This window comes from Protopterus annectens, chromosome 3.part1, assembly GCF_019279795.1.
Source record: "Protopterus annectens isolate FY-2018-M chromosome 3.part1, PAN1.0, whole genome shotgun sequence".
Taxonomy (NCBI): domain Eukaryota; kingdom Metazoa; phylum Chordata; order Ceratodontiformes; family Protopteridae; genus Protopterus; species Protopterus annectens.
In genome coordinates, this window is record NC_056732.1 from 1,226,919,847 (window position 1) to 1,226,946,065 (window position 26,219).

Here is a 26,219-nt window from a genome sequence, read left to right on the forward strand (position 1 = left end):
GCAGCAGTGATAATTCAAATGTACTGTTATGGCAAGTTTACTTACGCAGCTCTATTGTCTCAATAGACTGTAGATCTCAGTTTGATTTACAAAATTGCAAATCTTATAGTTTACTTTACACTGGACAAAATGGAAGTTGTCTACTTGTCTCACCTCTACCAACCTAATAGTAAAGCAGTGTAGCAAGTATCTTATTCTCACAAGTAATGAACTCTTACCAAACATAAATGAGTCTTTGTGATAAGTGCTCATATGAGATATGTAAGCCTCACTCTCGCAGAAAAAAGACTGAGCATCACACTAACACGCCACACAATGTACACCCAATCCTGACAGTCATGTGCTAACAGATAAGAAATTCTTATATAAGCTTCCGTGACACAGAAGTGTCAAGTCTTGGCAAAAACCGAACATCATGCAACCTCTCACCTTTAACCGAGACAGAGCCTCAATTCCCTTTCACCTGACTACTCCACAAAGAAAAATGTTTTGGTGATTGGTGACTTCATAGTGAGATGCACAGATTCTCAGCTTCTTATGCTGGACAAAGATAAAGGTGACATTGTTGTCTTTTAGATGCCACAATCTCAGCTGTTTGAAGGGCTCTTAAGACCCTTACACCAGGCAAACATAACTGCAATTCCCAAAGATTCTCAAATAGAAGTTAAACTCTAAACCACACTAAACAAAACCAAATATCTGTCATCCCTTACAGAGTACTTCCCATGTCTCTGGACATTAATCTGGTTCATAAATATGGTTGAACTCCCCATAAAGTCTCCAGAATGATGGAGTTCTTACCGGTCATTTCACTGTGGTACCTACACCTCCGATGTAGGATATACACAGATTTTTATATCTAATAACTGAGTGGACCAGATAATTACTAACCTGACTAGAGGACAAAATATTCTTGACCCAGTACTTCATAGCATTGTCATGCTCATCTCTCTGTCTGATTAAATCAGACCATGAGCTAGTAACATTTTCCCTCAAACTGTCTAAGCCCCTAAAACCAATATATCAGAATTCAAAGACTTCAAGCACACACATCTCTTCAAATTCTATGATGGAGTCTCACAATTCACTTAGGGCAATGTGTGTCTGCTGAGGCAAAGCCTAGGTGATTTGCAAAGAAATTTCATACACTAAGAAATAAAAATATAGAATTGGCAGTCCCATTTAATTACACATACAGTGGGAAATTTTAAAGGCAAAGCACTCTAGTGGTCTAGTAATATAAAATCTACAGAAAGGGAAAAAAATCATAGTATGCAACAGATCAAGAAAATATTTGGAATTTGACTAACAATTTAAAAAGACTGGTTTACTAAGGCAGTCCATGAAGTTGGGCTGACATTTGAAGTGAAGGATAACATCCTCTGGTTACATTAGACAACTAAGAAATAATCAGCAATGTACAGAGCTTGTCCTAAATGGAAAAACCTACCGTGACCCAGAGGACTTTGCCCATATACTAGCAAATAAACTTGGTGCAAATTTCTCTCCTGAGAACTATCCAAAGCCTGCCACCCATGTCTCTCTCAGTATCACCCCTCCCCCCAAAATCAGTAAAATATGTACTGAAAGTGCTGTTCAGGACTAAGAAAACTTCCTTCATAGGACACAATAATATTCTGGTCTGATTCTTGCATAGTACAGAATTGGACCTTGTGTAATGAACTCAAAACTTTGAAAAGTAGTACAAAGTGTAATACAGTGGTCACATGGTACAAATGGCCTACATTGACATGGCCAAGGCATTTCATGCCATCTTCCATACTAGCATAATTAATAACTAAATGCATTGCAAATAGATCCATATGTGGTAAGATGGCTAGCTAATTGGCAAAAAGAACCCACACAAAGTGATTGACTGGGTAGATTCGGTGAGCATGAAGGTGACCTGTAAACCTGCTGGGTTCAGTGCTTGGACTGCTTTTGTTCAGTATTTACTTCTCAGAACTACAGACTACAAACCAAGACATATGGCTAACCAAGTTTGTAGTTGATTGTCAACTGTGAGTCATTGTCAAAATCTTTCAGACATAGAAGTCCTCCAGCAGGAATTTATACTTGTAAATATCTGGTGTTTTAAGAATGGGCTTACATTAAATGCCAACACATTTGGTAGACAGACCAAACCCCCAGCATATAGCATTGACAATACCTCATTTAAATGACATTGTAGTTAGTAGACCTGGAAGTATGGGTTGCTCCTTTGATCAACCTGTAGCAGCGGTTGTCAGGAAATTCTACTTGGCACAGCTGATCACAAAAGGGATATAGTCTATACCAAAAGAGGTTATAGTTTTATTGTGTTTGGCACCAACCACGCCAGTTATAGAATAGTGTCCCCTTTGCATTGTACCTCACCAGACCTATCAAACAGTTGAAAAGACCCAGAGGTTCCTAAAAAAAGGATCACAGGTTATAGGATACGTCTTTACAGGCTTATGTAAGATCTATGCCTGGACTTCTGAGTAAACAGGGATCTAGTAAGTGAGGTTGTCTTGTACCTTCACAATAAACAGTCCAATAAATACCAGAACAAGGGGTCTAAACCAGCATAAGAAAATCAATAAAACAAGGTGGGGGGAGAGAGATTTACTCAGCATCTCTCATTTCTGGAATAGACTCCCCTGAAGATAATGCAGTGTGATGCACTACACCCTCCTTCAGATGGGACCTGGATAATTGGGTGGATATTCATAAATTCACCAAAGTTTGCGACTTTCCCTTCTCAAGGGATGCTTGGTAAGAGGGAACTGGCAAGGCGTAGTAGTCGTGCAATGTTGGTAGCCTTGAATTTCCTATGGATTGGGATAAAGGCTAGTAAATGTGACAAAAAAAATCAGCCTTTTTAGACTAGCATCTTTCAGTAGAGAATTTTAACTCAGTAGCAAGTAGTCTGCCCACCTTTTTTGCTGTTTTTACCCCTGCAGCCTGCCAGTTCTCAGAATGTCAACTGGCCAATTCATGCCTGGAATGAGAGCTGATGGAAGTGGCAGTCATTGAGGCAGCTATTGTTGGCAGCTCTGTTTTAGTTCAGCCACAGCAGCCATTGACACTTGCTCATGTACAAGGTGTTAATGTGGACAGAGAACACTGCTGTGTGATGTAATCAGTTGGACATGCCCCACCCCTTGCAAATCAGCATATCTTGGTGATTACCGGTCTCCATCGGGGATTTTGCTGTGAAGAGTGTGCTAATAAGTGCTAAGGTATTAACTATGCATGGTACTACATTATTTTCATCAGATGTGTAGTACAATCTTAATGCTTCTTCGCTGTGAGGGTGTTACCTGTGTGCTCTGTCTTACCTGGCATTACTGCAACAAATTTCAGCAGGCAATACAGTGAAACAGCTTGCGTCAGGATTTCATTTGTTTTCTCCTTCCTAGGTTCATTGGTGTGTACTAGGCTGATGGCTCTGGGGCCTTTACAAGCATAGCCTGGCATTGTGCCACCCGACATTAGTTCCCAGTGCCTCTGTCGAGTAGAGCCACTGGAGTTATCCCTCAGGTGAATTTTCTATTTCCCATCCACTCATCAAGATTTCTCTTGAAGAGAGTCAGCGAGGTCCTCTGCTTGACCTGTATGGGAAGTCTATTCTATAGCATGGGCAGTCTCTGGGTTATGAACCTGTCCCTCCAGTACAGTCTGTTGATTGTGTTAATGAGGTTGAGGTCTCTAAAGCATGTGGTGCGGCGGGATTGGGATTTCTTTAGATGTAGCATTTCTAACAGAGCTGGGTCAGACATGGCTTTGTAAGTCAAGCAGAGATCGCCTCTAAGTAGGCGATATGAGACTGAGAGTAATTGGAGCATTTTGAGTCTGTCCAAGTGGCTCCGTCTTTGATAAATCCCGACTTTGAATTCCTTGGAGACAGTTGATCCAGTTATGCATTTATTTTATTTCTAACTAATTGACTGTATATTAAAGGATCTGACTAGGACAATCACCAACCTTCCATGAGCACACAAAATTTGAGAGCCAAGATCAGCAGTGTGCTGTTCCTCTTGCATTCTACAAGGGCTGCTGTAGGTAAAGGCATCCTCCTTTGCTCATCTTGAGTATGCCTGTATCAAAAACGCTGCCACTCATCAGAATCTGTCTAATAAAATGTTGATTCATGTCTAACTATCACTGTGGAATTAACACCACTGTCTTATTCTTTCAAAATCTAAATGCCTTCTAGTACAGGCTAGGTCAAATCATTATCATCATGGTTTCGTAACAGAGCTTTACCTGGCCCATCTAGTGCCCATCGTGATGTAGCACCACACCCCCCTTGTGAAAGGGGTGGGAAGCACTTTACTGTATTAGTGATTGGATTATTGCAGACAGATATGTGCCCCACACAGTTCTTCCATTGAAGAACAAAAAAAAAAAAGCACTTTGCTGTATTAAGTCAATTGCAGACAGATCCATGCCCCCCAGCAAAAAAAATTTATAAAAAATTACTGTACATAAGGAGGCTCTGAGGTGCCTTTCTGTACTGGTGTTCAGAAATGCTGTTACAGAAAAAATACGGGAACTGCTATTCCTGATTGTGCACCCTAATACTTTGCACCTGAAGCAACTGCACCTGTTCGTCCCACCCTTGTGGGTTTACTATTCCTGGTCTTCAAAATAGTCAAACTAGGAACTCCCTCCACTCTGACAAATTTTTATTGACTTTCAAACCTATGACCTAAGAAGTTAAGCTATAGCCAGCCCTTTCTTACTAACCACTTCTCTGACTGCACTCTACTAGCCATTGCTGTTCTGTACTGTCCCAAAAATTATGGCAGAAACTACTTCCATTTTAGACAACAGTTCAAACAATACTTCAGCTGTTTAAATGCAATTGTCCATCTAAAGGACATGTTGGCTAAACCATTTTCTTCCATATATGTTATTCATCTGATTAACTCACGTGATTCAGCCTACCACACCATTACTGCTTTAAACCCAGTATGCATAATCAAGTCACCTCTTTCATCTTACTGGACTCTCTTCACTTTCCTAACCTGGCTATCACTGCCCTTATCTCCACCAATTCTTCTTCTGGTACTTTAACTGTATTTTTCCTTTTCTATTCAACTTATGTAACTGTATATAAATTTAGATTATTAGATCGTGTTTATATTATCAGATTTTTTATGCTAATAAATGTAAATCACTATTTGCATGCTGCATATGTTGTAACCTAGACTAAGCCTATAATTGATTGATCAGTATCTACCCCAGAAAATAAATAAATTGTAATTGGTACCCATTCTAAAGAGTAGTGGGCATAAAGCATGACACCATTCTTAGGTAAGATGCCTGTTTTGATTTGTACTAAGCTAACTGCCCTTGTGAGCCATTTTAAGCTTAGCCAATTATCCCTTGTGAGACTCAAACCCTGCACCTTGTGTTTGTAAGGCAAACACCTTAACCATTAGGCCATCCTTGTGCCATGGTTCCTGACAGGATAGTAGCACACCACACACCTATGGACATTTTGGAACCTTTCTGATTCGGACTACCTGCAGGTCTTTGAAATGAATGAAATATGAGCCCCCATGATGGAGATCCATATGAACGTTGGAAGAGCTACCATACTGCTGTGCTTGAGATTTTCAATTTACTGGTTATGATGACCTTGCTTATAAGAGTTTGGGAGCAACTAGCATTATGCTCTGCACAAATGTACCTTGGGTCCAATGGTTAACTAAGTTAAGCTTCCTAAGCAGTACTTTTTTGCAGTAGCAGCCTATGAGTACTGTTTAGCACAGTGTAGTATAGTATGCTAATGGAGAAGCAACACCTTGAAGCCCACATGTAGGTAATGAAGCTGGTTAACAGCTGCTAGTGTTGCTCTCTAATGCTAGAGAGGTTGCCATGAAAACAACCAAGTCCGTTGTATTTAGTGCATCTTCAGCTTAACTAGTCAAGTTAATCTGTCTACAGAACCCCCCCAAAAGTAAGGAAAGAAAGTGATTATTACACAGTTCACATATGCACAGGCAGCTTTGATGATTCCATGAAGGAAAAGAATTCCAGAAAGTCTTCCATTTCTTCCATGTGAATAGGAGACCAGATTTAACCTCTGTGAATAGATCTACTTTGCATTAAAAGTCCAACACTCCCTACAGTAAACTGTACAAGTCAGGCTCTCTTAATAGTATACCTGTCAAAACTTTGTATGGCTTGCATTCTTAAATCTTTGTAGGCATTTCTGAACACTTTTTACATATACTAACTTCAGGATCATGCAGTCAAGAGGAAGGGTAATATAAGTGCAGTCTCACATCAGAGCTGTCCTATGCAAACTCATTCTGGGGGATATAATTTTGGTGAGTTGGTGTCTGGAATGGGAAGACCACAGTTCTGGAGTTACCAGTTCCTAAATGATGTAGATTTCTCACAATGAAAAACCGAACCATTGAAATCTGTTAGTCCTGTTATAGCATACTTGTTAATGCTGTTTTTTTTTTTCCTTTCCTTGAATGAAAAGGATATGTTTAGTAGATATTCTTGACTACAACTTGGATGTGGACACTTATGAAATATTACAAGCTGAATGCCCAGTCTTGAAATAGGGCAGGCTTTATGGTGATAGTGGTATAGAAAAAGCTATCTTGTCACTATCCTGGATTAGTCCTACATTATTAAGTATTATACTGTTGTGTGAGGCTTTTTTTCATGTGTGTCATTAAGGGAGTGATTGCGGGAACAGTAAGCGTACCCACCAACGTTCCCATTGTTTTAGTTACAGAGAATTCAGATTGTTGCAGAAGACTGCAATAACCTGAGAGTTGGTATGCAAAATTATGGTATGCTATATGGTAGTTAATAGCACTGCCACTGTTTAGTTCAAGTTTTAGTAAAATTTCTAGTTAAGAAAAAACATAAAGATGGCTGTCTGTTATACCACCTGTTATGCTACCTGATGCATTTAAAGCAACTGGGTGAAAAAGGCATTTGTTTTACAAGGGATTGTAATTGCTGGAAACTGTATGATTCTTGAATAAGTTTATGAATACTGTTGCAGGAGTTGAACTCTGCAAGTTGCATTTTTGCACTGTAAAAATCAAAGACCAGGGTAATTTCTCATTAAGCATGAAATCTCATTTTAGGAATCTGCAATATATGTGGTTCATAGGTTCATACTAGGCTATCTGCCCTGAGGCAATTATAAGCCTAGCCCGATTCTGTATGGCTTACGCCACCCCTTGATTTGAGTATAATGTGCCCTTTTTAAGGTTTAGTTTACTGTGCCTCTGTCAAATAGTGACACGGGAGTAATCCCTGGGACAAACCTACGATCCCCCATCCACCTATCGAGATTCTTCTTGAAGAGATTCAGTGAGGTGCTCTGCCTCACATGAACTGGAATTCTATTCCAGAGCGAAGGGAGCCTCTAGGTTATGAACCTGTCCCTCCAGCAAGTTCTATTTATTTCTGTGCTGAGGTTCAAGTCCCTTGAGCGTGTGGCTCTAAGGGATTTAGATTTACTGAGGTGGAGCATGTCCATTAATTCTGGATTTGACATAGCTTTGTATGTCAGGCATAGATCGCCTCGAAGTAGGTGGTATGCAACTGAGTAGAGCTGGAGTTTTTTTAACAGAGCAGCATATGGCATCTGTTCGAGACTCTTGATCCTCTTGGTGAGATACTTTTGGGGTCTTTCTAATTGCTGCAGGTGTCGGGTAAGGTACATCCCAAAAGGGGCATTGTATTCTATGATGGGCCTGATGAGGGATGAATAAAGGGGCACGATTACCTCTCTTGATCTAGATGTGAAACCCTTCGTGATGAGGTGGGCTATGTAGAATGTCTTTCTAACCACTTTGGCAATGTGGTTTTCAAAGGAGAGATTGCTATCAACTTGGGTCCCCAGGTCCCTAATAACTTTCTCTGTACTTAATGGGTTTCCGCCTATGTGATAATTTGTGGGCACATTGTTTTTGCCAAAGGGTATGACTATACATTTTTTGGCATTTAGCTTTAAACCATGGTGCTGGCACCAGTTATCTGTCTCTGTGAGACCTTTTGAAGGATGTTTGTGTCAGCTGGAGAGTTGATTATGGTGCCCAGTTTGCAGTCGTCTGCGAACTTGGTGAGCCATAGTCCTCCCACATTTGCCTGTACCTCGGAAAAGTATATACCGAACAAGAGTGGTCCCAGGACAGAACCCTGTGGGACGCCACTTGTGACCGGTTTCGAGTCTGACATGGCTCCAGCAACTCTCACTCTGTGGGTTCTGTGTTTGAGCCAGTTTGCGACCCATCTTGTGACATAGGGGTTTATATTTAAGCTGGATAGCTCATCTATGATGCCCGAGTGGAGTATTGTCAAATGCCTTTGCAAGGTCCAGATAGGCTGTGTGGACTACCTTCCCTTCATCTATGGCTTTGTTGACTGTTTCGAAGAAGTCAACCAGGTTCAAAAGGCTGGATCTGCCCTTGACAAAGCCGAACTGGGTAGTATCTAGTGTCTGTAGGTCCCCAATGTCTTTGTTTATGAGCTCCATGATGATCCTCTCCATAGCCTTGCAGACTAAGCTAGTCAGGCTTATGGGGCGATAGTTTCCAGGGTCTGTAGAGGCTCCACCTTTGTGGAGTGGGACCACTGTTGCTGTACGCCATTCTGTGGGCACATATCCTGTAGTGAGGCTGAGATTGTATAGCTGTTTTATTTGAGGGATTAGTTCCTCCTGGAGTTCATGTAGGACGCAACCTGGGACACCATCTGGTCCCATTGAAGCAGTGTTTTTTGCTTTGGAGAGGGCAGCCTTCACCTGAGCATCAGAGATGTTTGGGAGGCAGCCCTCTGCTGGGATAGATACTTGCTCTTTGGGGAGAAGTTTGCACTGAACCTGTCTGCCAGGATATTGGCGATGTCTGTGGGTTCAGTGTATTTTTGTCGTTTAGAATCAACTCAGAACAAGTCTGGGAGTTGCATCCCAGGTTTCTAACATAACTGAAAAAGCCTTATGATTGTCTTTGGTGTCCTGTGCAATTTTTCTCTGAAGCTGGCCTTGGAGGATTTTATGAGGGATCGTAATTTTTGCTAGTACTTATCAGAGATGCCTTCCCTATTAGGGATTTTGCTCTATCATGTAGTAGCTTCCTCCTTCTGTTGTACAGTTTATTTATGGCAGGGGTCTACCAGACTGGATGCCTGCCTTTGGATGATTGGGTCTTGGTTTTGTTTGGGATAGCATGATCCATGCATTTCTGGAGATGTCCGTAGAATGCGTTTATATAGGGTTCTGCAGTTTGGGCCATAGTTTCACTGGCCCTGGGGCCTTGAAGGATTCCACTTCAGTTTTGAGAAGTGAGAAGTTCACTTTTGAGAAGTTTTTCACTGTGGTTTTCTGGGCTGGGGGTGGGGTCGGGATGTGGACATCCAGTGAAATTAATTTATGGTCTGATCTTACCAATGAGGGATATACTTCTGGTGTGGAGCATAGAGTCCCCATGTTGGTAATGATCAGGTCTAGTATGTTGTCCCCTCTTGTGGGAGTGGTGACTAGTTATTCCATAGCATTTGAGTTTATAATTTCCAGGAACCTTTGGGTTAAGGTGCTGGGGCTTGAGTAGTGCTCCCAGTCAATGTTTGGGTAGTTGAAGTCACCCAATATAATGGTGTTTGGAGAGATCTTCATGTTCTCCAATGTTTTCAGGAAAGCCGAGTGGGATTCCTGACTTTGAGAGGGTGGTCTGTAGGATGCTATAAACTGAAAGGCAGTCTTGCCCACTGTTAGTTGCACATGGATGGTCTCCAATACTTCGTGCAATGCCGCTAACCTGGAGGTGTGGATATCCTTGATAAATATGGAAACTCCCCCTCCTTTTGTGGTTCAGTTCATGTTTTGGGGCCGAAAAGCATGATATGAGGTATAGCCTGGTAGTGCTGGGGTGCTCTCTGGAGCCTTGAACCAGGTTTCTGTCACTGCACAGATATCTATGTTCTCCATACTGAGGAGAGCTTCGAGTGCATGCATCTTGAGGTTAAGACTTCTGGCATTTAGCAGCATTACCCTTAGTTTCTTGTTCCTTGTGCTGTCTATGGGGGTGGGTTTGACTTTTGAGCCTTGCCTAAAAAAGGCACTATGGGGGTGGCAAGAGCCCTTTGCCTATATCTGATAGCCCAGTGGTGACAGGTGCAAACCGTCCCTAGTGAAGCAACGTGGCTTGTCGAGCATGTCATCCCAGGCTGACAGACACTGGATCCCCTTTGAATGACACCAAAATTTTAGCCAATTGTTAAAATCGATCATTTTGTCTTTGTACTGTGGCATCATTCTAGGTGAGGGTAAGATGCTGCTCAAGGTCAGGGTCATACCAGCCTGGGCTACATGATCAGAGAGCTCTTCTGTGTCTCTCTTCATGTAGTCCAGGGAGGTACACGTCAGCTCATTCACACCAGCATGTACAATGACCGAGTCATATTTGTATTTGCTTTGGAGTGACCTGAGTGCTTGCGTTATGTGGCGGATCCTAGCACCCGACAGGCAGCTCACCGTGACCTTCTCTTTATTCAGCCTGGTGAGTGGGACATCAGTGTGTCTGACAATAGTCACCTATTACAAGAGTACCAGGTGTGTTATTCAGCCTTAAGGGCTGTGGCTGCTTGGCACACCGACTTTGTGGGCTGTGTGTTGTGCGTGTTTTGTTTTGAGGTAGCGTTTGCTTGGATGTCTGCTTTGGAGGTCTCTGTTGCTTAGGTAGATTTTTATTTAGAGCCTCCTGTTTTACATTTGTTGACCAGGAATGTCTGACTGAGCTTGCGCCCTTTTTCAGCAGAGGCCCGGGGAGAAAAGCTCCACAAAGTATTATATACACCATAAAAATATTTACAAACAATACAGTATACATGAGGTAATATAAACATGCATTATAATGCTTGGATTCCCACTTGTAGCATGAGAGTTTAAAGTTATTTACAAAAAAGGCATTAAAACAATGTTAGTCATTCATGTATCTCCAATACACAAGAACTTCAACATATAGAGGGGAAGTAATGACAACTGACTCAGTTTAAGAAAAGAGTACATAAGTACTGTATATGATTTATGGAGAAGACTTCTGTTTGTTCAGTTACATTTGTTCCCACACAAAAAAGGTTGTAGCCCCCCCCCTCCCCAACAAACACTCCGGACATTCAAATGAGTTCTTGTGATTGTGTGGCACTTCTGCATAGCTGATACCTACCAGTGTCCTTTAATGATAACATTAACCTCAGTGTGAATAATGCTGTTAATGTTCTCAGTAGCCTTGTCTTGTTAAACACCTTCAAGTTGAGGATGGTTAGAATGGAGACAATACTTAATGTTAAAGGAGAAAGCTAGGCTTTGACCTTAGTTTGTTCAGCAGAATCTGTAGTTGCAGAAAAATTATACTTGAAGACAGTTTTATAGATTTTTCTGGGTTTTGTCCCATTTGTGTAGTGTCCTGTCCTCTCCAACTGTAGAGAGTTAGCTGCTGAGTGAGTTGGAAAAACACATTTGTCAGGTATTGGGTAATTGTTTGTTTTCTTGGACTTTTCACAAACCATATAGAAAACAAGTTCTTTTGTCTCATTAGGAAGTCCGAAGTTGGCTTAGAGAACCACCTAGATTTAAAGGAAGATTCCATCAAGCTGATTGGTAACCATTCAAGGATGCATAAACATGAAGATGGAGACCAGGATCTCAACCACAAGAAGGTGAAGGTCTGACAAGCTGAAAAGAATGGTTTGAGTAATACCACTAGGTATTTGTAAACTTAACAGTGACTATGTAGAATTTATTTTGTTGGAAATTTGTGTGCTAGACTAACTAGGGTTTTTGCATGAATGGATTTCATTTGTGTGTATATCATATTAGGTTGAGGAGGTGCATGCTTTAACATGGACAACCTGTGTACAACACAATGATTTGCAGCTTATAGATTTACAAATGTGTTTGATTTATCCTTTTACTGATGCCAGTTTGTTTTTTGGGTCTTGCAAGTCGCACTAGGTATGCTGGACATATCTATTTGATCTGCAGTCCTTAAATTAATTTTTGCCAGGATTACCTCAAACTATTGGGAGGATAAAGTGTATAACTAGAGAGTAGAACTGACCCCTTGGCTTCATTTTTGAGCAGTTTCAGCATTTGTGGGTGCCTGATTTGCTGATTTGAAACTGGAGTCTTTAGGACTGTCATCTTTAACTTTTGTCTTTATATATTGTGAAGTTTTCTAATTACTAAGCATTTAATACCTTGATCTTTGAGGACAGTACAGAAGTTTTGATTTCCCAGAGACTAAAGCAGTTACTCTACTGTTTAATCTGTTTGCCTTTCATTTGTGTGTATGGCAGAAAATGATTCTTGGCCTTGCAAAAAAAAATAAATTCCCCAAGTGTAATATTGAGGATATGGGGAAATAGATGTGGTAGAAGGTTTGACATTCCAGATCCAACTCTGCCAACTTTTTAGAAAAAGAATGGGATTCTACAGAGCATATACTGAATTTTGCTTAGTATAGGTGTGTATTGTCAAATATTAATAAAGAATGCATATTTGGAAAAGTCAGATTTTGATTTCTTTACAAGTCTGGGATCTTAACTCCGTGCGGTTTTGTTGAAAAGGGTCTAATTTGAGATCAGTCAGATTGTTCCAGTTAACAAATAGAAGTAAAATAATTCTAAGAAGCTTCTGACTTTGATGTGCATTAGTCATCAGATCCAAATATAAAAGCTAATTTCTGAAGGTAATTCTAGAGTCTTTAATTTTTTTGCTTCCGATATTTTCTCCCTCTCTTAGAATTTGCCTATCCTCTTGCCTGTTTGTGTCAATGTAATCTGAAGCCATGATCAGGATCTTGTCTTAAATGATCCGTATGAAATTAAAGTACTTTCCTATTTCTGTGGGTTTGCTGTTCTGTCATGATCCTCCTTAACGATCCAAGGTTTAGAACAAACAAGGTAAACAATAGTAATTGATTGATGGTAGGTAATCCAGCTCAGTTTAAAAGGTTTCCTTCTTTTAAAAAGTCCCTTATGACAGTATTGATATTTCAGAGGTCAGTTTTTTTGTCAGTTTGTATGCCATCAGATGTTATATCTGACCTTACAAGTAATTGGTCATTTACCTTACAAGTAATTGGTCGTTTAAACATTTGTCCCCTATTAACTTTAATAATAAAGCTCTTCCAGGTAACGCACCATTTTTCCCACTACCAGGTTTAGAGTAAGGCACACCGTTTTCGCCCATCCCTTACTGATGATCCATTTACCAAGCAAAGAGACTAAAAAGTGTGAAAGAGAGTAGTATTTTATGGAAATGGTACAAGATATTTTAAGACTTTAAGACTTTGTGGTTCATATGGGTCCTGAAAGGATCTACATACATCCTTCTGGTGCTTTCCTTGTACTTAAAATCTTCATTGATCAAGAGTAAATGTGCTTTTACCCAGAGTAATGTGAAATGGACTGCAGAAAGGATATCATTTATTTCTAGAGTTGCAGTCTTTTTTTTTTTTTTTATTAGAAATCATTACTACTTAAAGGGATCAGAAGAGATGTATTCTGGACCTTTCTTCCCTAAACCATTTATATGTTGGAAGGTTAGTGATCGCAAGAATTCTGAACCCAAAGTCAAATGGGGGAATTCGGTTGAAATTTCACATAATGCACTGGTTTGTGGTATGACTAAATGTAGTTAATTTCATCAGGGTTGGAACATATTTTAAGGACCTAATATTGTTTTGTGTGACTACAACAAGGTGATTGCCCTGTACCAGATAAATTGTAGGACTTTGAGGGTGGTGTATCCTACCAAATGTGTTCCCTGTATTTCCTTACCTGTAGAGAAAATGGGATGAAACTACAGTGGCATATTTATGAGCATATTTTAATAGTATTAATAAAGGTCACATGAATAATTTCAATTTCTTGGCTGAAGGAGAAATCTCAGGGATGGTTGTTGGAAGATTTTCTTGAACACTGAGAATTGGTTTGGCAGTTAGTTAAATGCTACTGTATCCCTGGTTTAAATGAACATGTATCCATTAATTTTTTCTAAGGCTGCCAGCTGATGAATATAAATGGGTCTATGGTTAATCATCAGATGAACTAACCATTGAATGGCACATTATCAAAATCTAATCTTTGAATGTCCATCCTTCAAATGAGCACTTCATCAAGCCTGTGAGATGGGGAAAGTAACTAGTTGTCCAACACTTCCCTGTCACACAAATGGCAGAATTTCAAATGCATCCATGTGGGGGGCTCCCCCCCAATTAAGTGTACCAACTCTTGAGGTTGAACTACAGTGGAGAAAAGTGAGATGGTGAAGTGTTGGCCAACTTGTCACTTTCCCTGTCTCACAGGTTTGATGAAGTGCTCGTTCGATGGATGGATGTTCGATTAGATTTTGATGATTTGCTGTCTGCTCATTAGTCCGTTCAACGATTAACGTATCATCGTATAAATGATTAAATATTTTGTCTAGAAAACAATTTTTTTAAATGTTTTTAATGTGTATATCCCTTCATGTTGAGAGTGTATTTGTGTGTCCAGAGATGTATTTCTGAGGAAGTCCCCATAGTAGAGGGACGAAAGTGCAAAAATAAATTTATGGAATTCTTCAGCCATCCATTGTTTTTTTTTCCCCTTACAATTTGTTGATGTTTTGGCACATTAAAGATGGTAATCCTTCAGAATCTTTCTACGTGGAACTTGAATGATTATAGTGGATCTCCAAGATGCATAGTAGAATGTATCTGTTTACAGGCGACACAAAGTTTCCATGATTTGGGCAGGTCACTTTGTCCATTTTCTCCTTTGACTTTAATGTGGTGGGATTGTTTTACAGGTGTTTGAGTGGCAGTAGTTAAATAAGAAAGGCATTTACACAGATTAAGCTAGACGATTTTCGTTTGTGTGGTCTCAAAATGGTGCTTTGAATGACATGCTTTAGGTAATCACCTTTCTGGATTTAAGGTTGTACTTTGCCTAGAAGCTGCATCTTGCACAATAAAGTGCAAAGCGTTGTGGCACAGTGCTGGACACTGCTCAGGAGTGCATTTTCCTCACTAATTATTCAGGGTAAGATCTAGGATTTAGAAAGTAGGCAATGGATCTTGGGGAATATGGATATGTTGCTGAGATAGTGTTGTGGTAACGAATCTAGTAGTACAATTTAGTGCATGTGTTTACTTGATTTTGTATTAGCTTAGAGGAAATAGCTGGTATTTGGTGCTTTGTAGTTGGTAGCTGAAGGTGTCTGGCACAGTCCAGTGATCAGTGATGTCAGCTAGTTCACAGTATTTTTTTTCTATGAGCAAATTTGATTCAAAACCACTTTGGTATGGTGATGCTATAAAGCTGCTTTGTCAAGAAGTATCATTTTAACTAGTATGATCAGAGTAATGAGATTGTTTTTAACATGGGAGGAAATTGTATGGAATTTATGCCATAAGTCATCTCTAATCAAGTTGTATATCCTAGTTTTGGCTATCGTTGGTCTGTGGTGAGAAAAGACCAGTTTAAAAAAGTTATTAGGTCCTTTGCCAAATATTGAGTTTTGAGTGGTTTTGTGCTTGTATTTCTAAGACAGATTTGCAGTAGATCCTAACAATAGTTAAAGAAGTAAAACATTTTATTCCAAAAGTCACGCAATGTTACAGTAACATGTGATGCCCGTGCTCTGGCCCAGCAACCAAGGAGCCTCAATCCTCACCACCAACACCATATATGAGAAAGGATAACAAATACACACAGTAAAGTGCAATTTCACTTAAGAGCATACAGAGATCACAGACAGTCTGGGGCTGGTTGCTCCCTTGCTCTCCATGTCCCCAGTAAGACTCCCCATTAGCACAGCCATAGGGTCCAGATCTCAGCCCAGCTGGCAAGCTAACCTCCAGTACCCTCTCTGTCCAACCAGTGCTATGTGTCCCTGCCTAAGTAGATGACATGACACACACACACTTTGAGATAAGTATTTATAGAACTTCATACACACTCTTGGGGAAGGCCGGCAGACTTTCCAGCTGCACCCCTACACCCAGACTACACAGTAGTAATCCCTGTCACCACCAGCCAATAATTATCAGCTACCCAAAGGCCCTTAAAAGGGTGTCCAATTATTACTGTGCAATATTATCCAGTGGTAGTTTAAGTAATCAAGGCTTATTGGAAGGGCTTAGTCCAGTATCACTTATAAGTATGCAATGTACTCTAGAGCTTAATTTATCTCTACATAAACCAGCCACAGTTAATAAATACCAAAAACACAAGAGAATACTACTACACCACAGTGCTGTTCAAGAGTTCAGATATCACACACAAGCTTAAATAATTCAGTAGTACAGCTCTGACATAACAGAAAAACACTTAGTCTAACCTTTATAATTCCTGGCTTCTAGGAGAAAACACAGTTCTAACATACTACTTGCATAAAGAGAGCATAAGGCAGCGCTGAATTAGTCAGACAAAAATGCTTAGTCTCTCTGAGCAATAGTTTTTAAAATCACTTAACATTTCTGTTGGGCCCTCCCAGATTACATCATTCTCATTTAGTTAACATTAAATAATGTCTTTGACATCTGCTCAGGAAGCTGCAACAGTAAAAGACCTTTCACATATACACTCTAGTAATTATTCCTTCAGTTAAAATAATAGAAAGAATGTGCTAGCCCAGACAGGTGGACTCTGAGCTCTACATATCAAAGAATATACAAGAGACCATTTTAATTTCAAAGAACAGATGTGAAATGCTTGACTTGGTTTTCTTTACAGCAGATGGCAATGTTGCTACAATCTTGAAATTCAACATTTTAGTATTTTCTTTCATTTAAGAAACAAGCCTGTATTTTACTTTTATATTTACAAATGCCAGAATTACGTATCAATTTCTGTTTGGCTAGGCTGGCAGCCTTCATCTATCTCTACCAGTCTTCACAGTTCTCTCCCCCAGAGAACTCAAGCTAGTTTTTCAAGTGACCCTTGATAAACACCGCTTGAGAGGGTTAGGTCTGAGTGTACCTCACTCCATTCCCTGTCTTGAGAGCCCATCTGCATTGGCATTGCTAATCCAACTGCAGTGCTGCACTGACATATATGCTTGCAATCCCAGGCTCCATCTTAGCAACTTGGCATTTTGCTGGCTGGCTCTGTTTAACCATATTAGGGGGTCATGATCTGTCATTACAGTGAATTTTCTTCCATACAGATAAGGCTGAAGTTTCTGCAGTGCCCACACTATGGCTAGACATTCCTTTTCTACTGCTGCATAGCATTCATCCCTGGGTTGGAGCCTAAGACTGAGATAAACCACTGGGTGCACTTCCCCCTCCGAAGAAATCTGGCTAAGTACAGTCCCCACCCCATGGTTCGAAGCATACACTTGCACAACAAATTATTTGCTGTAATGTGGACTGGCTAACACAGGGAGTCCTCCCAAAGCTTCTTTAAGCTTCTGGAATGCCTGCTCACATGCTGGGGTCCACACTACTTTCTCTGGCCTGTTCTTCCTTGTCAGGTCTGTGAGGGGAGCAGCTATGGTACTATAACTGGGGCCGAACTTTCTGTAGTACCCTGCTGTCCTTAAAAATGCCCTCACCTGCTTTTTAGCAACAGTTGCAGGCCATGCCTGAATGACTTCCACTTTGGCAAGTTCTGGCCTTGTCTTGCCACTCCCTACTCTGTCCTAGGGAGGAGACCTCTTTCATACCCACCTGACATTGCTCTGTTTAATGGTCAACCCTGCCCTCTGTAGTCTGCCCAGCACCTCCCTGTCATGCTGAAGGTGCTCTGGCCAGGACTGGCTGTAGATGACATTATCATCTAAGTAAGCAAGGGCAAACCCTCCAGCTCCTACTAGGATATGATCTACCAGCCTCTGGAAAGTCACTGGGGCATTCTTCATCCCAAAGGGCATCTTTGTGAACTCGTACAAACCAAAAGGAGTCACAAAGGTTGATTTCTCTCTAGCACTGGGAGTCAAAGGCACCTGCTAGTAACCCTTGGTAAAAATCAATGGTTGTAAGATACTTGGTCCCACTCAGCTGCTCTAGGGCCTCATTTGTCCTCTGCATGGGGTAAGCATCTGACTCTGTGTGACTATTTAATTTCCTGTAATCCACACAGAACCTGGTGCTGTCATCCTTCTTTGGCACCAGCACCACTGGGGATGCCCAGGGGCTGTTGGACTCCTGAATCACCCCTAGTTCCAACATCTCCTGTACCTCCTCCCTCAGTGTCTGACACTCTCAGGCACCCTATAAGGGGCCTGCCTAATAGACCTTTGGGGTTCTGTATCCACCTGTTGCTGCACCAGGTTGGGTGCACCCTGGTTTCCCAGTCAACATGTCCCCAAATTCCTGCAACACTGCTTGGATTTCCCGAACCTGGGTAGGAGATAGCTGCTGGAATATTGCTACCCCTTCCACTGAGGTGTCAGCACAAGCCTTATTGAGGAGATCTGTCCCTAGATCTCCCTCAGACTCCTGCTGCAATCCACTGCAAATGCTCAGCAGGGCCTCCCTATCGTGGTAAGGTTTCATCATGTTCACATGGAACAATTTGTGCCCCTGCTGTCTGCCTAGTTGTTCCACCATGTAGTTGACATCACTTACCTTTCTTACCCACCTCATAGGGACCCTCCCAGGCAGCTTGCAGCTTGTGTCCAACAGGAATGCGAACCATTACCTGCTGCCCCACAGCATACATTGTAGCTCAAGCATTCCTGTCATACCACACCTTTTTCTGTTGGGTTCTGCCAGTTTTTCCTGGGCCAAGACCATGAGTTCCCTGAGCCTTGTTCTGAGGTTTAGGACGTATGCCACAACAGACCCCTTGTGAGACTTGCACTCACCTTCCCACTCATCTCAAATTAAATCTAGAGGCCCCTTCACCCTATGCCCATACAGCAACTCAAAGGGTGAAAAACCTCTGGAATCCTGGTGAACCTCTGTAAGCAAACAGATGGGGCATATATTTGTCCCACTCCCTCTTAAACTGATCTGCATAGAATTTAACCTCTCAACAAGACCATTTAATCTGGGGATGGTAGAGGGTAGTCTTCATGTGCTTCACCTCACAGGACTTCCACGGACACACCAGCAGGTCTGACATGAAATTGGCACCTCTATCAAACAGTATTTCTTTTGGGAAACCCACCCTGTTGAAAATCTCTAACAAAGCATTTGCCACCTTCTCTGCCTCAATGGAGGACAAAGCCATTGCCTCAGGGTATCGTGTAGCATAATCCAATACCACTAGGATGTACTTTTTCCCTGTGGAACTTGGGGTACTTAGAGGACCCACAATGTCCATACCTACCCTTTGAAATGGCTCCTCAATCACAGGTAAAGGCATCAAAGGAGCTCTCACATTGTCTCCTGCCTTGCCTACCGTTTGGCACTGCTCACAGGTCCTGCAGTGCCCTGTTACATCTATGGAAATTCCAGGCCAATAGAAGTTCTGCATAATATGCCTCTTTGTACGTTTTATGCCCATCTGACCTGCAAAGGGAATATAATGGGCTATGGCTAGATGTGCCAGGTGGTAGGCTCTAGGCACTACCAACTGCTGTACACACTCACCTTCTAGCCCTCCCTCAGGGATCCACTCTGTGTATAGTAACCCTTTGTCCCAGTATACAGATTCCCCCTTCCATTGAGAATCAGGTGCCTCCCTAGCTACCTGCCTCAGGCCTTGCAATGTAGGGTCTGAGAGCTGAGCCTGTCTTAACTCTCTCCTTGTAGCCCTTCTCAGCTCCCCTTCCACAGGAAGTCTGGCATCCTCTGACAGTGGTGCCTCACTGTCAGCCCGGCTACTATTACTCACCTCTACCTTTGCAGTCACTCTGTCCAAGGGAACATCAGTACCCACAAGCAACTGTAGCTCACATTCAGTCTCAATGCTACAAAGTAGCTCCCTTCCTGAAGTAACCACCTCACCAGTCCTGGCTGCAAGTATGCAGTCTGTCTGAGTCTCCCCCAGGCTACCAGACCCACATGCTTGTCTCCAAGCCTGACTGCATGTAACTGCACAAGCGCAGGGTACTGCACTATCAAAATCATTCCCTATTGGGACATCTGCAGGTATATCCTCATACATCTAGAAGTCTAAACCTCAAAATGCACTCTCTCGAGGCACTCCTAAAAATGGAGAACATCGATATCTGTGCAGTAACTGAGACCTGGTTCAAGGCTCCAGAGAGCACCACTGCAATACCAGGCTACAATTATTACCACACTTTTCGGCCACAAAACCAAGACCGAAACACTAAAGGTGGAGGAGTGTCCATATTCACCAAGGATATTCACACCTCCAGGCTAATTGCCCAACACAATGCATTTGAAATTCTCCAGGTGCAACTAACACTAGGTAAGACTGAAATACAAATTGTAGCTTGCTTACAGATCCCCCACCATGCCACAAGATTCTCACTACACCTTTCTAAACATACTGGAAAGTATTAAGATACAACCAAACACCCTAATACTGGGTGATTTCAACTACCCTGCCATTAATTTGGAAAACTACTCGGGTACCAACTCCTTTTCCCAACGGTTCTTGGAATTCATAAATTCCAACGCCCTGGATCAACTAATCCATTGTCCCACCAGGGGCTCCAATATCCTAGACCTGGTCATTACCAACATGGGAGATAGATGCTCTGCACCAGTGGTCACCCCCTCATTGGTCAGGTCTGACCATAAGCAAATCATCTTTGACATCCACATCCCACCCCCACCCCCCAGTAAGGAAACCTCCTTAAAAAACTTCTCCAAAGCCAACTTCATGCTACTGAAGTCAGAAGTGACAAACTTCACAACACCCATGCAGACAGGAGCTGGAAGTTCGACTGCAGAATCCTACACTAAGGCACTGTACGATCACATCCACTTGTGCATGAATCGTGTCATCCCAAATAGAACCCAAGATGCTCTTCTCCAAAAAAAAGAAGCCAATCTGGTGGTCCCCTGCTATAAACAAACTATACAACAAAAGGAAGAAACTGTTGCAGAAAAGAGGAAAATCCCAGAATGCAAAAAACTCCCTCACCAGCCTCAGTAAGAAGCTGAGATCCCTCATAAAATCCTCAAAAGCTAGTTACGAAAATAAAATTGCCAAAGATTCCAGACAACCACAAGGCATTCTATAGTTATGTCAAGAATCTAAATGGCAATGCTCAGATCTGCTCTGAGCTACAACAGAATGGCATTAAATATACTGATCCCAAGGATATTGCCAATATCCTGGCAGGTCGATTTAGTGCCAACCTCACCCCCTAAAGGGCCCATCTCAATACCAAAAGATTGCCAAATTCCGATAATCATGGCCACACAGGTAGAAACCGCACTCTCCAAAGCTAAGAATACAGCATCCATGGGACCAGATGACATCCCAGGCTGTGTACTACATGAACTACAAAATGAACTGGCACCTCACCTAAGTGTCATGTTTAATCATAGCCTCACCTCAGGTTTCGTGCCCACTGAGTGGTGCGCAGCTACACTTATCCCACTCCACAAGGGAGGATCTGCCTTGGATCCCGGGAACTACCGTCCCGTCAGTCTGAGCCTGATTTGCAAGGGCATGTAACGCATTATCATGGAACCTATAAACAAAGACATTGGCAACCTTCAAACACTGGACCCCACCCAGTTTGGGTTTGAGAAGGGCCAATCTTGTCTCCTGAATCGGATTGACATCTTCAAATCAGTCTCCAGAGCTGTGGACGAGGGTAAGGTGGTCCACACAGCCTGTCTGGACCTCGCTAAGGCCTTCGACACCATTGCCCACTCTGGAATCATAGATAAACTTACTAAGCTGGACATAAATCCCTACATCACTCGATGGATTGCCAACTGGCTTACTGACGGAACCCAGACCATAAAAGTAGCCAACTCCAAATCCAGCTCCAGACAAGTTGAGTACCTCAGGGTTCAGTCCTGGGACCACTCTTGTTTGGCATCTACTTCTCTGAAGTACAGGCCAACACTAAGGGACTCTGGCTAACAAAGTTTGCAAATGACTGCAAGCTGGGAGCCATTATTGAATCCCCAAATGATGTGGATATTCTACAAAAGGACCTTACAGAAACAGACGCCTGGTGCCAAAGCCATGGGCTCAAGCTTAATGCCAAGAAATGTATAGTTATCCCCTTTGGGAAAAAAACATGTACCCATGAATTACCACATAGGTGGCAGGACGCTAAACATCAAAGGTGTGATGGGAGACCTAGGGACACAGGTGGACAGTGGTCTCACTTTCGATAACCACATCACCACCACAGTCAGGAAATCCTATGTGGCACACCTCATCACTAAGGGCTTTTCATCCAGAAAAGAGGAGGTCTTTGCCCCACTGTACTCATCCCTCATTAGACCCTTTATAGAGTATAATGCCCTGTTTGGTATGTACCTCACAAGACATCTGCAATAGCTGGAAAGGCCACAGAAATACCTCACTAAAAGAATCACAGGCCTAAAGCAGATGCCATATGCTGGCAGTCTACAAAAAACTCCAGCTATACTCTGTGGCATATAGTCTACTCAGAGGCGATCTCCGCTTAACATACAAGGTCATGTCAAACCCTGAGCTGTTGGACATGCTCCACTTAAAGAAATCCCAATCCCTCAGAGCCACACGTTCCGGGGATCTAAACCTTGTCATCACAATGAACAAAACATGCTGGAGGGATAGGTTCCTGACCCAGAGACTCCCCATACTCTGGAATAGACTGCCAATATATGTCAAGCCTCATTGGCCGTCTTCAAAAGGAACCTTGATTGGATGGGAGATAGGAAATTCACCCCTGCATCATGTCAGTCGCCCTGCTAGACAGGGGTCCAGAGAAATAAATATTGTGGGAAGAAATATCCAGGGAATTGTTATGGCTAGGTTTGCATTGGCCCTAGGGCCGATAGCCTAGTACCAACCTATGAATCTACTTGTTGGCTTCCTTTTCCACCTTCCCAGTTAAGGTGAACCCTAGCCAAAGGTATTTGGAATGGGATCCCTCCTAAAGCCCTGACTGGAGTAGACTGCCCAGGCAAGTAGTGCTCCTCTGTAACCATTGCAGGCTTTACAATGGTTATATCAGTGGCTGTCTCTCTCTTGGCAATGGCCTCTATGCCATTCACTACAGTAGGATATAGTCTCTGATGGTAGTTGGTACCCTTGTTGTCCCAAGACAACCTATTATTGGCATTTTGTCTTTCCCACTTAATGGGCTCCCTCACCTTTGGTTCCTCACTTTGCCTCCGTTGGACATCTGTATGCCACATGGCCCTACTAGTTGCATTCAAAACATTTAACCCTAACTCATGGACATGTACCTGGACTAGTGGCTTCCCCTGCTACTGGCAGATTCTGTTGTGGCAGTCTGTGCTGCCCACTCTGGGATCCTTTAGACCCATGAGCAGTACTGGGGTCCCCTTCCTATGCAGGGCTGCCCTGCTTGCCAGGTATAGGTCTCCCTTCTTCCCCAACACATCTGAAGTAGCACATTGTCTATCAGCTAACTAGATCCTCATGTCCTCAGGTGAAGTGTTAAGGGCTTGTTCCCTCACCAGCAAGTCTGCCAGTCCTTCAAAGGTGGTGAACTGACATCCACTCTTCCAGCTATGAAAATAAGTGCTCAGTTCAGCAACATATTCACACACACTTTCATCTGCTTTGCGTCTGTGCTCATGAAACTTTTTCCTATAGATTTCAGGTGTTGGCTTGAAATATTCTAAACAACATTTTTTACAGCAGTATAATCAAAACAGATGGTGTCAGGCATTTTTGACAAAAAAGTTACAGCTTTCCCATGGAGTAAGGGGGTCAGGAACCATACCCAGAGCCTTTGGTCAACACTATACTGTTTGCATACCCTCTCAAACATACTTATGAAGCTATCAAAATTATCCCCCTCTTTAAATTGTGGAAGAAATTTACTGACCTCTTGTGCTTCTGGGGTCCAGTTACTCCCTTCCCCATTACCTCCATGACTCTGGTGAAGAGTCAGCATTTCCCCTCTCATGCCTTCTCTGACATTCCTTTTCTTCAGCTTCTATCTCCGAACGCCTGGCCTCCAACTCAAGTCTCTTAAGCTCCAGCTGGATTTTTAAGTCCACTGCAGATAGGTTGAGCTGTCCATTCTCCGAGGATATTGCATCTCCACTGCTAGTCTGATTGTCCTCCTAGATGCTGTTTTCTGATGCAGCTGTAACCAAGGCTGCAATCAGGTCTTTGTCAGGTTTCCATGCACCAGTCCACTAGCCTGGCACATCTCCACCAGCTGGCTCCTTGTCAGCTTTCCATACTCCTCTGCTGACATGCTACCTTCTCACTCTAACCTAACAAAAAAATAAAACAATTGTGATCTGAACTCTAAGTATTCACTGTGTGGCTGTTTGAGTACAAAACACCTTCAGAGATCACTGTACATAAGCTACAGGATTCAATCTGCCCACATCACTACAAGCCAATTAGTATTTGCCAACTAATTAATATGTGATGTGGATATCCCACCCACTGCAAACCAATTAATATGGGAGGTGAATATCACAACCACTGCCACCAATTAATATGCGAGATGGATATCCCAACCACTGCCACCAATTAATATGTGAATATCCCAACCACTGCCACCAATTAATATGTGACACCCGTGCCCTGGCCCAGCAACCAAGGAGTCTCAATCCTCACCACCAACACCAGAGTGGGCATCTCATACAAGAGAAAGGATAAATACACACCGTAAAGTGCAGTTTCCCTTAAAAGCACACACAGATCACAGTAAGCCTGGGGCTGGTTGCTCCCTTGCTCTTCAGGTCCCCAATAAGACTCCCCAATGGCATAGCGGTAGGGTCCAGATCTCAGCCCAGCTGACAAGCTAACCTCCAGTACCCTCTGTCCAACCAGTGCTTCATCCCTGCCCAAGTAGCACACACACACACTCTCTCTCACACACACACACACACACACACACACACACACTCTCTCTCTCTCTCTCTCTCTCTCACACACACACAGTTTGAGATACGTATTAATACAACTTCACAGACACTCCTGGGAAAGGCCAACACAGACTATCCAGCTGCACCCCTACACCCAGACTACATGCTAGTAATCCCTGCTACCACCAGCCAATAATTATCAGCTACCCAAAGGCCCTTAAAAGGGTGTTATTACTGTGCAATATTATGATCCAATGGTAGTGTAACTAAGTAATCAAGGCTTATTGGAAGGGCTTAGTCCAGGATCACTTATAAGTATGGAATGTACTCTAGAGCTTATTTTATCCCTGCATAAACCAGTCACAGTTGAAAAGGGTTTAAAAATATTTAATAATAAATACCAAAAACACAAGAGAATACTACTACACCACAGTGCTATTCAAGAGTTCAGAGATCACACAAACTTAAAATAATTTAGTAGTACAGTTCTGACATAACAGAAAAACACTTAGTCTGATGTTTATATTTCCTGGCTACTTCTAGGAGAAAACACAGTTCTAACATACTACTTACATAAAGAGAGCATAAGGCAGTCCTAGGTTAGTCAGACAAAAATGCTTACAGTCTCTCTCTGAGCAATAGTTTTTAAAATCACTAACAACATTTCTGCTGGGCCCTCTCAGGTTACATTATTCTCATATAGTTCCCATTACATCATTTCTTTGACACTTAGCTTGGAGTTCCCAGGCCAATAGGCTACATTATTTAACAGTCTAACACCTGCTCAGGAAGCTAGAACAATAAAAGACATTTCATATGTACACTGTAGTAATTGTTCCTTCAGTTAAAACAATAGAAAGAATGTGCTAGCCCAGACAGGCTGACTCCGAGCTCTACAGATCAAAGCACATACAAGACAATTTTAATTTCAAAGAACAGAAGTGAAATGCTTGACTTAGTTTTCTTTACAGCAGATGGCAATGTTCTACAATCTTGAAGTGCAGCATTTTAGCATTTTCTTTCATTTAAGAAACAAGCCTGTATTTTGCATTTATATTTACAAATGCCAGAATTATGTATCAAATTCTATTTGGCTAGGCTGGCAGCCTTCACCCATCTCTTACCAGTCTTCACATAACACAAAACAGAAAAATTAAAATGCACATGGCTAATGTCAGTGTGAATAGTAGGGTCATGATAAAGTGGATTATATGCCTTGTAAAGATAGTCTTTCATGGTCTTTTAAAGCAGGCCAGTATGAGGGATATCCTTACCTGCTGTGGGAGAACTTTCAGCGGTGCATTTCCT

General features: G+C 42.2%; 1 protein-coding gene across 1 annotated transcript in view; it reads left to right on the forward strand.

Annotated features, from left to right (window-relative positions):
- Positions 1-26,219, forward strand: part of LOC122797761 (DNA topoisomerase 1-like) — an 880,254-nt gene that overhangs the window by 192,314 nt on the left and 661,721 nt on the right. The window contains exon 4 of the mRNA XM_044066283.1: positions 11,565-11,685. Coding sequence (XP_043922218.1) covers positions 11,565-11,685 — 121 coding nt within the window. The remainder of the gene's footprint in view (positions 1-11,564; positions 11,686-26,219) is intronic.